General features: G+C 41.1%; 2 protein-coding genes across 14 annotated transcripts in view; one reads left to right on the top strand and one right to left on the bottom strand.

Moving 5' to 3' along the window:
- Window positions 1-266: 266 nt before the first annotated feature.
- EXOSC9 (exosome component 9) lies at window positions 267-10,823 on the bottom strand. Its single transcript, XM_081077126.1, has 12 exons — window positions 10,450-10,823; window positions 10,057-10,151; window positions 9,253-9,372; window positions 9,046-9,148; window positions 8,022-8,159; window positions 7,376-7,458; window positions 5,921-6,053; window positions 4,520-4,608; window positions 3,770-3,916; window positions 2,990-3,174; window positions 739-817; window positions 267-410 (listed from the first exon to the last, which is right to left on the bottom strand). The coding sequence occupies exons 1-12, from the start codon at window positions 10,513-10,515 to the stop codon at window positions 326-328; spliced, it is 1,323 nt and encodes a 440-aa protein (XP_080933252.1). The 5' UTR covers window positions 10,516-10,823; the 3' UTR covers window positions 267-325.
- Window positions 10,695-13,035, top strand: part of LOC308509287 (uncharacterized protein) — a 53,567-nt gene continuing 51,226 nt past the window's right edge. For 6 of the 13 annotated variants that reach the window (XR_013995165.1, XR_013995166.1, XR_013995167.1 and 3 more), the window contains exon 1: window positions 12,078-12,180. The gene's annotated coding sequence lies outside the window, so the exon portion shown is untranslated. Of the gene's footprint in view, window positions 10,833-12,077; window positions 12,181-13,035 lie in introns of those variants that run through there. The other 7 variants (XM_081077131.1, XM_081077128.1, XM_081077130.1 and 4 more) reach the window with 4 other exon arrangements.

Raw genomic sequence — 13,035 nt, 5'->3', positions numbered from 1 at the left:
CAACTGGACCAGTTTGCTAACTTGGGCATAATAATCAAAACACATCTGGCATAAATCTGCTTATTTATAAGTTGTAATAACCCTAGACTCTTTCAGCCCTTTGTATACACTAAGCAAATGCTTCATTCCTCATCAGCTTTTACACTGTACTGAAGTGACAATTATTCATAACGTGTTAAGTTCTTCAGAAGGTTTATTTTAAAACAATGTAAAAAAGTATAAAGGAATGAATAATGGATTTGTGAATTAAAAAAATACCCAAGGTTGCTAGCAGTTAAATAAATATCCTTTAATAATTATGTACACAAATACAACCACGTGAGCGTTAGTTAGCAACTCTCTTCTTTTTTCTCTTTCTCACTGGCCTTTTACTTGGTGCTTTTTCTTGTTTTGCATTGATGGTCTGTATTCTGTGAATAAAGTAAATCGACAATTTACTAATAGTATCAGTACTAGAAGCTGATCCCATGGGTGATGCACCAGACTCACACCATGGCGTGTATTACATTTCGCATCACACGGGAAGCCTTACTGTTTTCTAGTAACTATGAGAATAGAATACAGTAACTTTGAAAGGCATCCAAACAGTTTTACAAAATTACGTCCTAATGTTTTAAATCTCAGGTGGAAGAAACCAGAGAAAGAACCAATGGATTTCTAATGAGAAAGGAACATCTTTTTGTTTACAGTAAGACAAGATGAGAATAAAACCAGAGAAATAAACCAGAAATTTGTTACCTTATTTTCTTTGGATTCTTGTCTGGTTCTAAAATGATCATTTCTTCTTCCTCACTGTCTGACAGCACTATAGGGGCATCTTCAAGAAAAGTTAAGAAAGCAACATAAATACAGGGATTTCTAATTTTATTACATTTTGCTTTATTTTTTTTGCATTTAGAAGGTAATTTGGTTTTTTACAAATTGAAGGTTTGTGGCAACCCTGAGTAGATCAAGGCTATCAGCACCATTTTTCCAACAGGGTCAGATGATGGTTATCATTTTTAGCAATAAAGTATTTTTTTAATTAAGGTATGTACATTGTTTTATGAACTGGGAAACCAAAATAATTCTGTGACTCGCTTTATTGTCATGTCTTGGAAGGAAACCTGCATTGTCTCTGAGGTATGCCTATATCTCTTGGAAATTTCCCACACGGTTTTTATATCAGTGGTTCTAAACTTGAGCCCAAGCTACTCTGGGTGGAGGTTTTTATTTCCCAAAGATTTCTTTAATTACATAATCATTCGGTACATGCCATTATAGGAAAGTAAGAGGGAAACTATATTTTATAGATATACATAGCATTTTTTGGAGACCCAGTTTGGACACTGTAGCAGAATTGTTGGGTCAAAAGGGATATACATTCTAAAAGATATTAAAAATGCTATCATTTTTTGCTTTTAATTTATTTCCTTTATTACTACTAGGGTTGGCATATGTTATTGGCCATTTGTATTTGAAAATTACGTCTGTATCTTACTCATTTTTCTCCTTAGCCTTTGTTAATGATATATATAAAATGTGAATTAATCCTTTTCCCAGTTGTTGGTATATCAATTCTTTCTATTTTGAGTCTTCCATTAGTTTCTCCCTTTGTCCATATATCTCAGAAGGGCTTTACCTGCTCTATCCTCCTAATTATCTCAGGTCTTTATTATTCATTTGAAAATAGTAGCATTTGAAATAACTGCTTCAAGCAGCAATTGAATATTCTAGCTATTAATCTTAGAAAAACAGTCCATAGATACATAGAGGCACATGCAAGGATGCGCGCAGTAGCACTGAAAAAGTGAAAAATGGTATCAACGTGCACTTACCAAGAAGGGAATGATTAAACCAATTAGTTCAACCCTGAAGCATTCTATGCAGCATTTTAAAAGAATGTGGCTGATATGTATATAATGACGTGGAAAAAACTCTAAAGCTTCATTCACAGTACCTGTGTGTAGAAGCTTATATGGGTGTAAATATACATTAAATAAGTCCATTGGAAGAATAATCCCAAGTAGCAGTAACTCTTGGGAAAAGTGACCAAGGGTCGCAATGAATGGGGATGTTTTCCCTACAAACCCCCAGCAGACGCAGTCATGTTTACAGGCAGTCATTTCTTTCCCTCCGCAAAGGCAGGCAGGTCTGCGTCACAGACTCGTAAGCACATCATTTAGTTCTCTGCCAGCCTAGTTCCTAGATCCTTTGTAGGATTTCTGTTTTCACTACATTAAAAAACACAAAAAACCTCATTTTCTGGTATGGGCCAATCAAGAATTTGGTTTTTTTAAAAGTAAAAATATCCAGATAAAAACCATTTCTCCAGTTCTACAGCTTTCAGAATGCAAGGATCATCTAGGCTTACCTGTATCCCAGGTACTCCTAGAATTTTGTATGTTCTGATCCAGTATGGTAGCCATACTTGTATGCGGCTATTTAATTTTATGTTAACCAGAAGTATTACAATTTAGAATTCAGTTTCTTGCTCACACAAGCTACATTTCAAGTGCTCAGCAGCTAGATGGCAAGTGGCTACCATATTGGACATGTAGATAAAGAACCTTTATAACAGTGCGGAAAGTTCTATTTGGACAGCACTTTTCAATATATAAGGTTACAGGCTGCATGTTTTCATCTAGAAACTACACAGACATAGCATGCAGGAATAAGATCTTGAAAAAACCTTAAAACTGGCCCAGATATATATATACATAAAAGAAAAAAACAGAACATGTCTTAATTAAAAATGCCACTACATTTACATACCAGAGTACCACTACTACACAAAAATAAGCACATTCTTTTAGAAAAGAATTGGAGTTAATACTGCAGTTAGTCTTAGTTGAAATTTAAATCAAAATATTGAGCCTCTCTAAAAAAAGGAACTGCTAATATAAAAATAAGATCCCTGTTTTAAGGATATTTTAATGTATAAATAGGGATTATGTACACATACAACTAATTTATATATGTATATTAAAAGTCATAAAGTACCACCTACCTTGGCTTCCAGTATTGGAAACTTCTATTTCAGTGTCCATTTTTATATTATCAAAAATGACTGCTTCATCACTGCCACCTTCATCGTCATCCTCCTTTTCAGAGTCGTCAGGGTCACCCCAGGAGTTTTCTACTCCTTCTCCAATTTGGGCAGTTCCAGGAGTCCAGAGCACAGGTTTAGAAACACTTACAAGTCAAGAAAACTGAATAATAAAAATAGTGCTATTGAATGCAGCGTTGAAAAAGATGAGAAGGAAAGTTTTAACACTGAAATGTGCCTCAAATTCTTAAGAAAAAAATTTACCAATAGTTCTATGGATGGCTAAACAATGAAGAAAAGTAAAATTTATAACTCAGGGAAGATTTCAAGATCATAATGGTGAGAAATATCAAGAGATACTCAAAATTTTAGTTGTAATAAATTTGGTGAATGGATGAATAAGTAATTTCAAGAACAATGAGTAACAGTGTACAGCGTGCTTGACCTTGCCATTGAAATTAAAGAACAATTTTCCAAAGGACAATGAAATGTTATAAAATGGTTCTTAAAATAGAGGATTTTCTGGGTTGTTTAGGATAGCTGAAGAGACGGTGGCTGTTAAACCACCAACTTAGCAGGACTCGTCACCATCTTGTCGTGTCTTAAATGTTTTCTCTAACAAAGTAGTATTTCAGAAGACAAATGTCAGCGTGCACACGCTTCACATTGCCCTAATAATGCCAGTGTTAGGAATCTTGTTAGTGAAAGAAAAAACAACAGAAAACCACCCAGTAAAGATACACTTCTGTGGGTGGTTCGGCTTCAGCAATGATTTCTTCTGCTTTTTCCTCTACATTGCAGGTATCAACAGGGGCCTTTTCCATTTTAAATGCTGTGATCCTTTGATTTGCTATAGACTCTGCAAAGCCAAACTTTCCACCTTCTTTCCTGTGTGGGGTTTTTGGAGGGTTGGGGATGGGATAGGGGTGGAGGACAGATGGAAGAGAAGACATGAAGGGGAAAAAGTTAACTGTTTTATCCTATCAATGGATGACAAATATTGGAATAGTGAATGACTAACTTAATCTCACCAATTTATTATGCCTATCAAGAAAAATAATAAAAAGTTCCCATAATTACCACTTATTGAACCACGTGCCAGGCACATGTAAGGGCTTAAAATAGATTATTATTCTCTAGTCCTCAAACCAGCCCTACCAGGGTTCTACATTAACTTCCCATGTTACAGAAGACACTGACGTGCTGGGTTATAGATCTTATTCAATGTCACATGGTAAGAAGACAGAAATCAACCCAGTGTGTTCTTTCAGTTAAAGGATAACATGGCTTTCCAATACAGATTATTTAAATTGGAATACAACAGTTTAATCAACTTTTTAAAAAAAACACTAACTAGTACATTCAACTGAGAATAAGTAAGGAAAGATCCCAGTGTGAAAATTATATAGCTACCCGATGCCAGAAGGGTCCTTAACAGAAAAAGATCTATTATAAAAAGACAATTTAGTTCTGAAAAGAAATTAAACTTACCTAACTTTCTGGTCATTCTCCAAAGCCTTCTGTATTAGCTCTGTAATTTCCGCTACTTTCACACCAGCGATTTTACTACATCTCAAAACCTATTTATAAAAATCAACTTATTCAAGATAACAAATCAAATAGCTTTCTCTAACAAAACTAAAAACATAAGATTAGTTTTTCTAACTTTACAATTTAAGACTGACTTTTTTTTTAAATATGAAAATAACATAAACAAGTTAAAGCAAGATGTGAGAGTTGTTTTAAAACAGTTGAAGGATGGGGGTGGCCGGATGGCTCAGCTGGTTAGAGCGTGAGCTGTGAACAACAGGGTGGCCGGTTCGATTCCCACACAGGATGGTGGGCTGCACCCCCTGCAACTAAAGATTGAAAACGGCAAATAGACTTGGAGCTGAGCTGCGCCCTCCACAACTAGATTGAAGGACGACGACTTGGAGCTGATGAGCCCTGGAGAAACACACAGTTCCCCAATAAAATTTTAAAAAATTAAAAAATAAAATAGTTGAAGGATGATCACATTAAGGGAACAGACTCAAAAACTTCCCTAGACACTAGCAGACACCACTGAAGAGGCCACACGCGTGCATTTTATACTCAAGGTGCACTAACTTTCTTCCTGTGTGAGTGACCCACACATGGCTGCACAGTATCCCTGGAAGCTTTCACAAAGCAAAGGTTCTCAGGCTTCAAGGAACTAACAGATCAGTATCGCTGGAAACAGGACCTGGTAGTGGTCACGGTGATAAGAAAAACCTACATTTACTGCACACATAATCTACTACACTGTACAGTGCAATACAGCCATATCTATTTATCCTTACATCCTTCAAACAAGTCAATAGTAACGTTACTCCCTATTTTACAGATAAAGGAACTGACGCATGAAGATACGAAATCATTTGCCAAAGGTCAGTTAGTATAAGGCAGAGCTGGAACTCCAACTACAGCCGTCTCTGAGCTCTTGACCACCTGCTCTCTATGCTACATGGAAACCTAGTTCTAAACGCCCCAAGTGAGTCTGGTAAGCAGCTGGATTGGAGAACTTATTGTACCCAAATTCTAAAAGTAAAACTGTTTTTTTACCTCATTTCTATTTTTTGACACTTTCGGGGGTGGAGGGTAGGGATAGGAATCCCTTTCCTCACTGACAGGAGGAAAGTGTCGCTCTGTCTAGAAGAGTTAGACTCAGGAGGGCCATACAGGGAGCAGCAAGGCAGGAAGGAAGACACCTTGTTGCCACCAGTCAATAGCGTAACGACAGTACTGAAACCAGATGCTGACACATCCTACAATCAAGCACTGAAAATACCCTTGTTGGATTTTCGTTAAAAACAAACTAGAAAAAGCTTCTAAAAAGAGGCCCATTCTTACCGAACCCGAAGTAGCACTGACCTGCTCTTTCAGCAGCATGATCCCACCGCTGGACTGGAGGGTACAGACCTCTCGGTGCTTGTTCATGGCGATCACCAGCAAGCCGTCCATCACACGTTCTTCTCGCTCGTGGGGGTCCACCAGTAAGTAGGTGCTGAAATGAACGGGAAGTGGACCTGACCAAAGCTGAGGCTGAGTGCTGGCCAGGTTTAAGAGAATGGATATTTTTACAAGATGGCATTAATAGAGTCAACACAGTGAAGGCCCGAGCCTGTGGATTTCAGCCACTTTAATGGGAAAAGATACAAGAAAATTATTTTTATGGACACAAAATGAATAGTAAGTGGATGTTGCTAGCTATAACAGTAAAATCACATTAGGTTCATAATGGTTTTATTTAAATAACATGTAGTCTAACTCTAATGCTATCACTTTGGTTAAATAACTGGCTCATTGTGAAAACTCAGATAACATTAATTTGGTTAATTTTGAAATCTCCCTAATGACCTGTACTCTGAAGTTCTTCTAAGTTCTGCTAATCGCTCATTAAAAAATACCGTATATTTCTGCACTGTTTAATGTTAGCCTCTAGTCACATGTGGTTACTGAGCCCTTGAAATGTGGCTGGCCCAAACTGAGATGTGCTGTAAGTATAAAACACTGGATTTTTAAAGAGTTAGTGGAAACAAAAATGTAAACTATTTCATGAATAATTTTTAAGATTGATTATATATTAAAATAATATCTTAGATATATTAAATACATCAAAATAAATTTTATCTTATTCTTTTTCCCTTTTTATGTGGCTACTGGAAAATGTTAAATTCCATATATAGCTGACGGTGCCACTCTATTTCCCTCTAATGAAATTCTACACTACAGTGACTGACACTTGAAAGCTTTTCTCTAGTTCTTATTCATAAAATTGTTAAAATATCTTATTTATACCTCCCTTTGTTTTTAAGGAGACTGAAAGCTCAAGCTTTCATTTCAAGGCACCACCGCATGGACACAGGGCTCCGGGTTTGCAGTTGTGGGAGGAATTATCATAGCAGTGAGTTGTGAAGCAACTCCTGGAAAGCTGAACGCTTCCTCCCGTTTGTGAGCCATGCCCCCTTGGGACCTGCTCCTAGAACTACCCCATCTAATATGCTCCCATTAATCCTCAGTAATTCTCACCCCTGATGAGAGCCTCGCGTACACTTCTCTTACCACCTGGACATCTCTGGGACAGAGAAAACACTACTTGCAGCAGTAAATTCATGAAATTCTGATACACCATTAAAAGAAAAATGTGGAGTCTTCATTAGAGAAGTTTGTCACTTCTATTGAGAAAGCTCTTCCAAGTAAAGCCCTCACAAAGACAGAAAAGGACTATCAGGTGGTTTAATATAAAAGGAGGCTTGTTCATTTATCCACAACACACCAGTGCCCAGCTGCATTTACACGTTCACCCATGACAAGGATGAGACTTACCCTTGCTGGAAGAAGGCAAAACTGACGCAAATGGGCATGTGGTGGATGCTCAATGGCACAGGATCACGCTCTTCTGGGGCATACTGTGTGAAAAGTGGCAACCACTAGTCACTAAGTCATGAATATACAAAAGGGCATTGTGCACATCTAACAGGAAAATTAAGAATGAAATTCTTTTAATCCTCAGTGAGGCCCTAACTAACTTCTTTTACAATGACCTACTTGACTGCACTCCTGTTCCTTAACATTATGCATTTGTCTAATGGCTGTCCTGAGGTGTATTTTACAGACCAAAGATCCACTCACTGCTGTATGACTCACTTTTTAGTACATTCATAGTTACGTAACTGTCAGCACAATCCAGTTTTTTAACATTTCTATGACCACCCCCAACTTCTCTTGAGCCTGTTTTCAGTCAATTCTTACTCCCAGCCCCAAGCAACCAGTGATCTACCTTCTGTCTGGAAATCTGCCTATTCTGGGCATTCCATGTAAGTGAAATACAACAATTTTTAGTCTTTTGCACCTGCCTCCTTTCAGCTGAGCACGTCTCATCTATAAGCCTTTACTAATAACAGGTTGCCTGCACGTGAAGGATATTCATTCATTCCCAGAAAGGGGCCCGGCTCACATCGTGGGAGCTTACCAGTGTCACTTCATCTCCTTGGACGGACACGTCAGGCCTTCGGAAGTGACACAAGGCTACAATGGCAGCAATGCTGGCAGCATCAATAATATTTCCATCATGATTCAATAAATGCAGGTCCACTCGTATTTGCCAAACCTGAATGTGAATTTAAAACAAAAATAAATCCTAACTGATCACAACTAGGGGCCTTTTAAAAGGAATAGTAACACTGTATGCAAATTTTTCTTCTGCTGTTAAAATGTGGTTACTCCTCCTATTGTATCAATAAAACTGTATTTAGAAAAATGTTAAGCCAGACCAATATCTGAAATACCAACAGTTCAACTTTATGAGTCATTTCACAACAGCAAAATATATGCCCTAAATATATAGAGCCATTCTACGTTTAATACTAAGATTTCCCTAACTCCAAAACTAATCATATTTTTATTGTCTCCTAACTTAAAAACCTCAAACCCTTAGATTTTACTTGACAAATGATAATCTTACAAGTAATGCAAATAGAAGTGTCATATTCAAGTATGGAATGTGGAAAGGCTAAGTGACTTCTTGAGTCACAAAAGATGGTCAAAATACCCTAATCAAGAAAAAAGTGCTAATGTCATCAGGCAGAATAATTTATTGAGAGTAAGATTTCCAATGTCAGCCTACCACGGACTCACTGTGTAGCCTTGTGTAAGTCAATAAACCTATCCAAATGAAGGATTTAATCTGTTCTTCAGGTTTTCATTCATAAAAAAAGGAAACCATCTGCTTATCAACTCAAATAACATAAGAAAATAAATAAAAACATATGAAAAACCACAAGTTCTTTGAGTAAGACATTTTTTCACAAATCCAAGTTGCTATTTTCACCAGCGTTTTTTGTTCCTTTCCAGAAATGACACAAAGTTCTATGGCTGGCTCTCAGGAACATTTGAAGTGAAGTACACCAGTATAAAACTGAGTTCAAGAAGCTGTAAGAATTAACGTAATCAACAATACTCATGCTAAGATTAAGAATTTTGAGCATATTCCCCACCTTTTCACCAGCAACAACACAGAGAGATTCAGTATCTATACACTTCGAATTTCTTAGACATCTTTCCAAGAGACGATTCAACTTCACCAAGAGATCTGACTGCCTATGAAAATAGGAATGGGCTAATGTCAACCAAGCGTTAAAACAATACCTCACTGCTATTAGATTCTCCTCTGGTTAAAGCAGCTTAGAAGAAAATTAAAATACCTGCCGGGTTCAAAAGCTGGGGCAGCCATCTGAGAGAGTTCAAGGTTAAAAAAAAGAATACCTTCTGTTGCCCTGTTGAGTTTTGGAGAAACAAGTTCACAGGAAACCTGTCCAAGAACTCTGCAAAGATAAAGTACAAATCTGTTAACTAAATATACTTCCTTTCCAATTAACAAAAAAACTAGAACAGATACCAATTAAGGATCAATCATATTCTGAGTAATAACATACTCATCACGATATATCAGAGGTTGACATTACATACGTAGTGGTAGACTATATACAGGAATAAGATGTACAATGGCATACCCGAAGAGATAACAGGAAAAAACATCTCATTACAGTACTGACTATTCCACAGATTGTTTTAAAAAAAACAAATGCCCTTAACTTCTCTTTTCTAAAACAAGTATTTACTGATACAAGACGGCACGGAAACTTGAGATTTCTTAGGAGTCTTCCCGTGGCGTTCATGGTTGGCCAATATTATGGGACCCATGGCCTCACAACCGCGAAAGCCAAATGAATACTAAAAGTCTAATTCTCGTGTCACTCGGGAGAAAAGAAAGAAGGGCCTGCTTACTGACACCCGAAGGAAGCAACTTCATGTGACAGAATGTGTATTTATGATTTAAAATTTAAAACGTGACTGTAAAGCGCCTTGCATTCAAGAAAATATACTTATTCTCGCAGCCAAAGAAAATAACGTGCAGGATTCTTAGCTGCTGTGGAAACAACTAAGTCAGCTGGGTTCTTGGAAACTTTTCCCCACTGAGCTGATGTTTAAGGTGAAGCCAAAGTTACCTTGTTTTCCCAAGCTCCACAATACAGCACCCATAATCCGTTCCAAATGAGATTCTGATGCTCCTGTAGTCGTAGGTTTGTCTGCCGTCCAGGCGCTGGAAACACAACAGACACCGGCTTATTCCCTCAACGGACGCCGGGCCGCTGCTCTGAGCCGGGCCCTGCGCCGAGTACCCGGCGGGAAGCGGGATCCTCCGGCCCCGCGCCAGCAAAGTGGAAACTGGGTGCCGGGGCACAGAACCCAGTGTGGCCGAAGAAAGCCTGGTGGCCGAGGGACGCACCGGCCGCCCCCGGGGCTCCCGGGGCCTGCGAGGACCAGGTCTGCTCCAAGCCGGAAGACTGCCGTGGGCCGGGCCACCCGGGCCGCCGCGGCTCCCGGGACCGTTTGTTTACCTTCTTCTCCTCGATGGCGCGGAGGAGGAAGCGGCGCTCGCAGTTTGAAAGCGGCGTCTCTTTCATGATGCCGGGTCCGGGGCCCCAGGCGCGCCGGAATCCGCGCGGAGAAGGGGACCTGAGCTCCCCACGCGCACCCTGCCCGCCGGGAGGCGCAGGCCCTTTACGTCATCAAGGCGCGGCGGCCGAAGGGGCGAACGCCGAGGCCGGCGGCCGCCAGTGCGCAAGCTCCCAGCGCGCGGCGCGCAGCGCCGAACGGAGGGGCGGGAAGCGCCCGGAAGTGAGCGTCGGTGACCGCGCTTCGTTTCAGCCCGGCGCCCTCACGCCGCGCCCTTCCCTCAGTGCTCGCGGCGCGGGCCGCACACGTGACTGCTGTTTGACAGGTGAGGAAGGCGACGTTTGGCCACGAGGTCGCTGCGCGGGCAGAGCGTCCGGCAGACGCAGTGCAGAGACACTGCACGCAGGGGCGCAGGAGGGGGGGGGTGAAACCGCGGAGACCCGAGAAGGTGACACGAACGGAGGCTGTCGCCCTGCGCGCCCCGTGCTGTTGTAACTACCATGGGCTGGAACTAAACGTGCTGTGGATTTCTCACCGGCGCTCCCGTTACCTGAACCCGACCGGCTGACTTTCCTGGCTGTAGAGGAAGCAGCGGGTCCCTGCGGCCCCCCGCTGAGCTGTCCTTGGAGACGCAGCATGGAGGAGGAGTAAATGCAGGAAACCCAGCGACTTGGGTTCAGACTCTGACTCGGCCGTTTTCTGATTCTGTGACCCTGGTCCACTGAGCCTGCGGGCTTCATCTCACTTACCTGCAAAGTCGGAGTGACGGACGGCTGTGCAGTGCCCGGAGCCGTGCCTCGCCCGCTGTGAGCGCTGGTCCCGACGTGTTTGCGCGGTGCTAGTTTGTTTCTCTTAGCCTCAGAGGCCGGAGGCACTGCACTCCTATGGCAGGCTCTGTTCCTTTCTTTTGTCTCTTCTCTCAGGTTGTGTTTGTTTTTGTTTTTTTTTCTATCAGGGATACATTTTAGTCTCACTTTGTAACACTTGCAATTCATGTACTCAGTTATTTGTGAGGCCCTCCTGGGTTCCAAGAATAATTCAAGTGCTGGATAAGCCCGGTGCACGGATCCTGCCCCTCAAGGAATTTATGTTCTCTTTGGAGGAGACAAGCGAGAAAAATAAAACAAGTTCGCAAACTAAGCTCTATGCGAGAGTGGGGATGCTACTTCAATAGGGGTGGTTGCAGGAAGAGGTCACTTTGGAGAGGTGACCTTTGAGTTAGATACATCCTTAGTGATGAGAAGGGACAGCCTGATAGCATCTGGAGGAAAGGAAAAGTGCTTCAGGCAAAGGAAGCAACGTTAGCCAAGGCTGAGGATGAGCTCGACATTGTCTGGAGACAGGAATTGTGCAGTAGGAGGACAGGGCACAGAAATTATGTCCACGAGCTCACATCGTTGACTGGTTTTCAAAATAAGGAAGGAGAATACAGGGTACAGGCCATTTAAGTTCTTTAACAACGTAAGTTCTTATTTATAGTAGAAGTTTCACAACAGAATTCCTAGCTAAGTTCATCATTTAAATCCTTGGATTCTTGTATGGGCATTTAGTAGTTTCTCTTTCCCTTCAGAAACGAAATAGGCCTTTATTGAAACCGTCTATCCTGGGAGGCAGTTTAGCTGTGGAAGAATAGACCTTGGCTTCAGATATACTTCAGCTCAAATGGACTTTGGGTGAGTTAAATAACCCTGCTGAGTGAGGGCTTCTTTAGGTTGGAAATAATAATCGCTTTGTGTTAAGTGGTGGGGATGAAAGCCCCTAACACCATGTTCTGGACACGGTAGCTCTCCAGATGTGCGTGTCCTTCCTGTACCCCCTGCCTGCCTCTCCACATCATGCGGCAGTAGTTTGTCCTGTGATCTCACTGCTGTGATGGGTCGAGGAAAAGGTGTAAGTTTTCATTTGTTCAGTTTTTGTCATGTTGTGTGGAGTGACCCTTCCAAGCTTACTACTGCTGGACCGGAAACCGGAAGTCACATGAAGTGAAAACCTATAGCCGTTTCCTTTTAGCAAACATGCATATAACACCTACTATGTGCCAGGCCCTAATTTAAGCACTTATAAATATTAATCCTAATAATTACCCTGTAAGGTAGGTAAAAGTTTTTTGTTGTTGTTGTTTTTTTTTGGGAAAAACCCAAGGCACAGAGAGTCACACAGCCCGGGGTCACACAGCTAGTGAATCCTAGGAGCAGGATTCATACCCAAGCGGTCCGTCTCAAGAGACTGTATTCGTAACCGCTGCGCTGCACTGCGTCTCATAAATGGGAACCCATTTCTGTGCCAAGTGGGTGATCTTCGCCTTAGCCCTGAACCAGTTCTTTTGCTGTCTCTGAGGATCTTGACTTCCTCTCTTGAGTGCTGTACAGTTGATATTATGTAGAGAAGAAAGCTGCTGTTATTAGATTATCTGAACTCAGATTCTTGCGCTTAGGCTTGGCAGGCAATTAGAAGTACAATGACGAAGTAGGGCTCATTAATGCAGAGACATGAGGAGGTCCAACTGTAATTCCATAGCTTGCACACGG

This window comes from Rhinolophus hipposideros (assembly GCF_964194185.1).
Source record: "Rhinolophus hipposideros genome assembly, chromosome: 16".
In the NCBI taxonomy this organism is placed as follows: domain Eukaryota; kingdom Metazoa; phylum Chordata; class Mammalia; order Chiroptera; family Rhinolophidae; genus Rhinolophus; species Rhinolophus hipposideros.
This window is presented reverse-complemented; position numbering and strand designations above follow the sequence as displayed.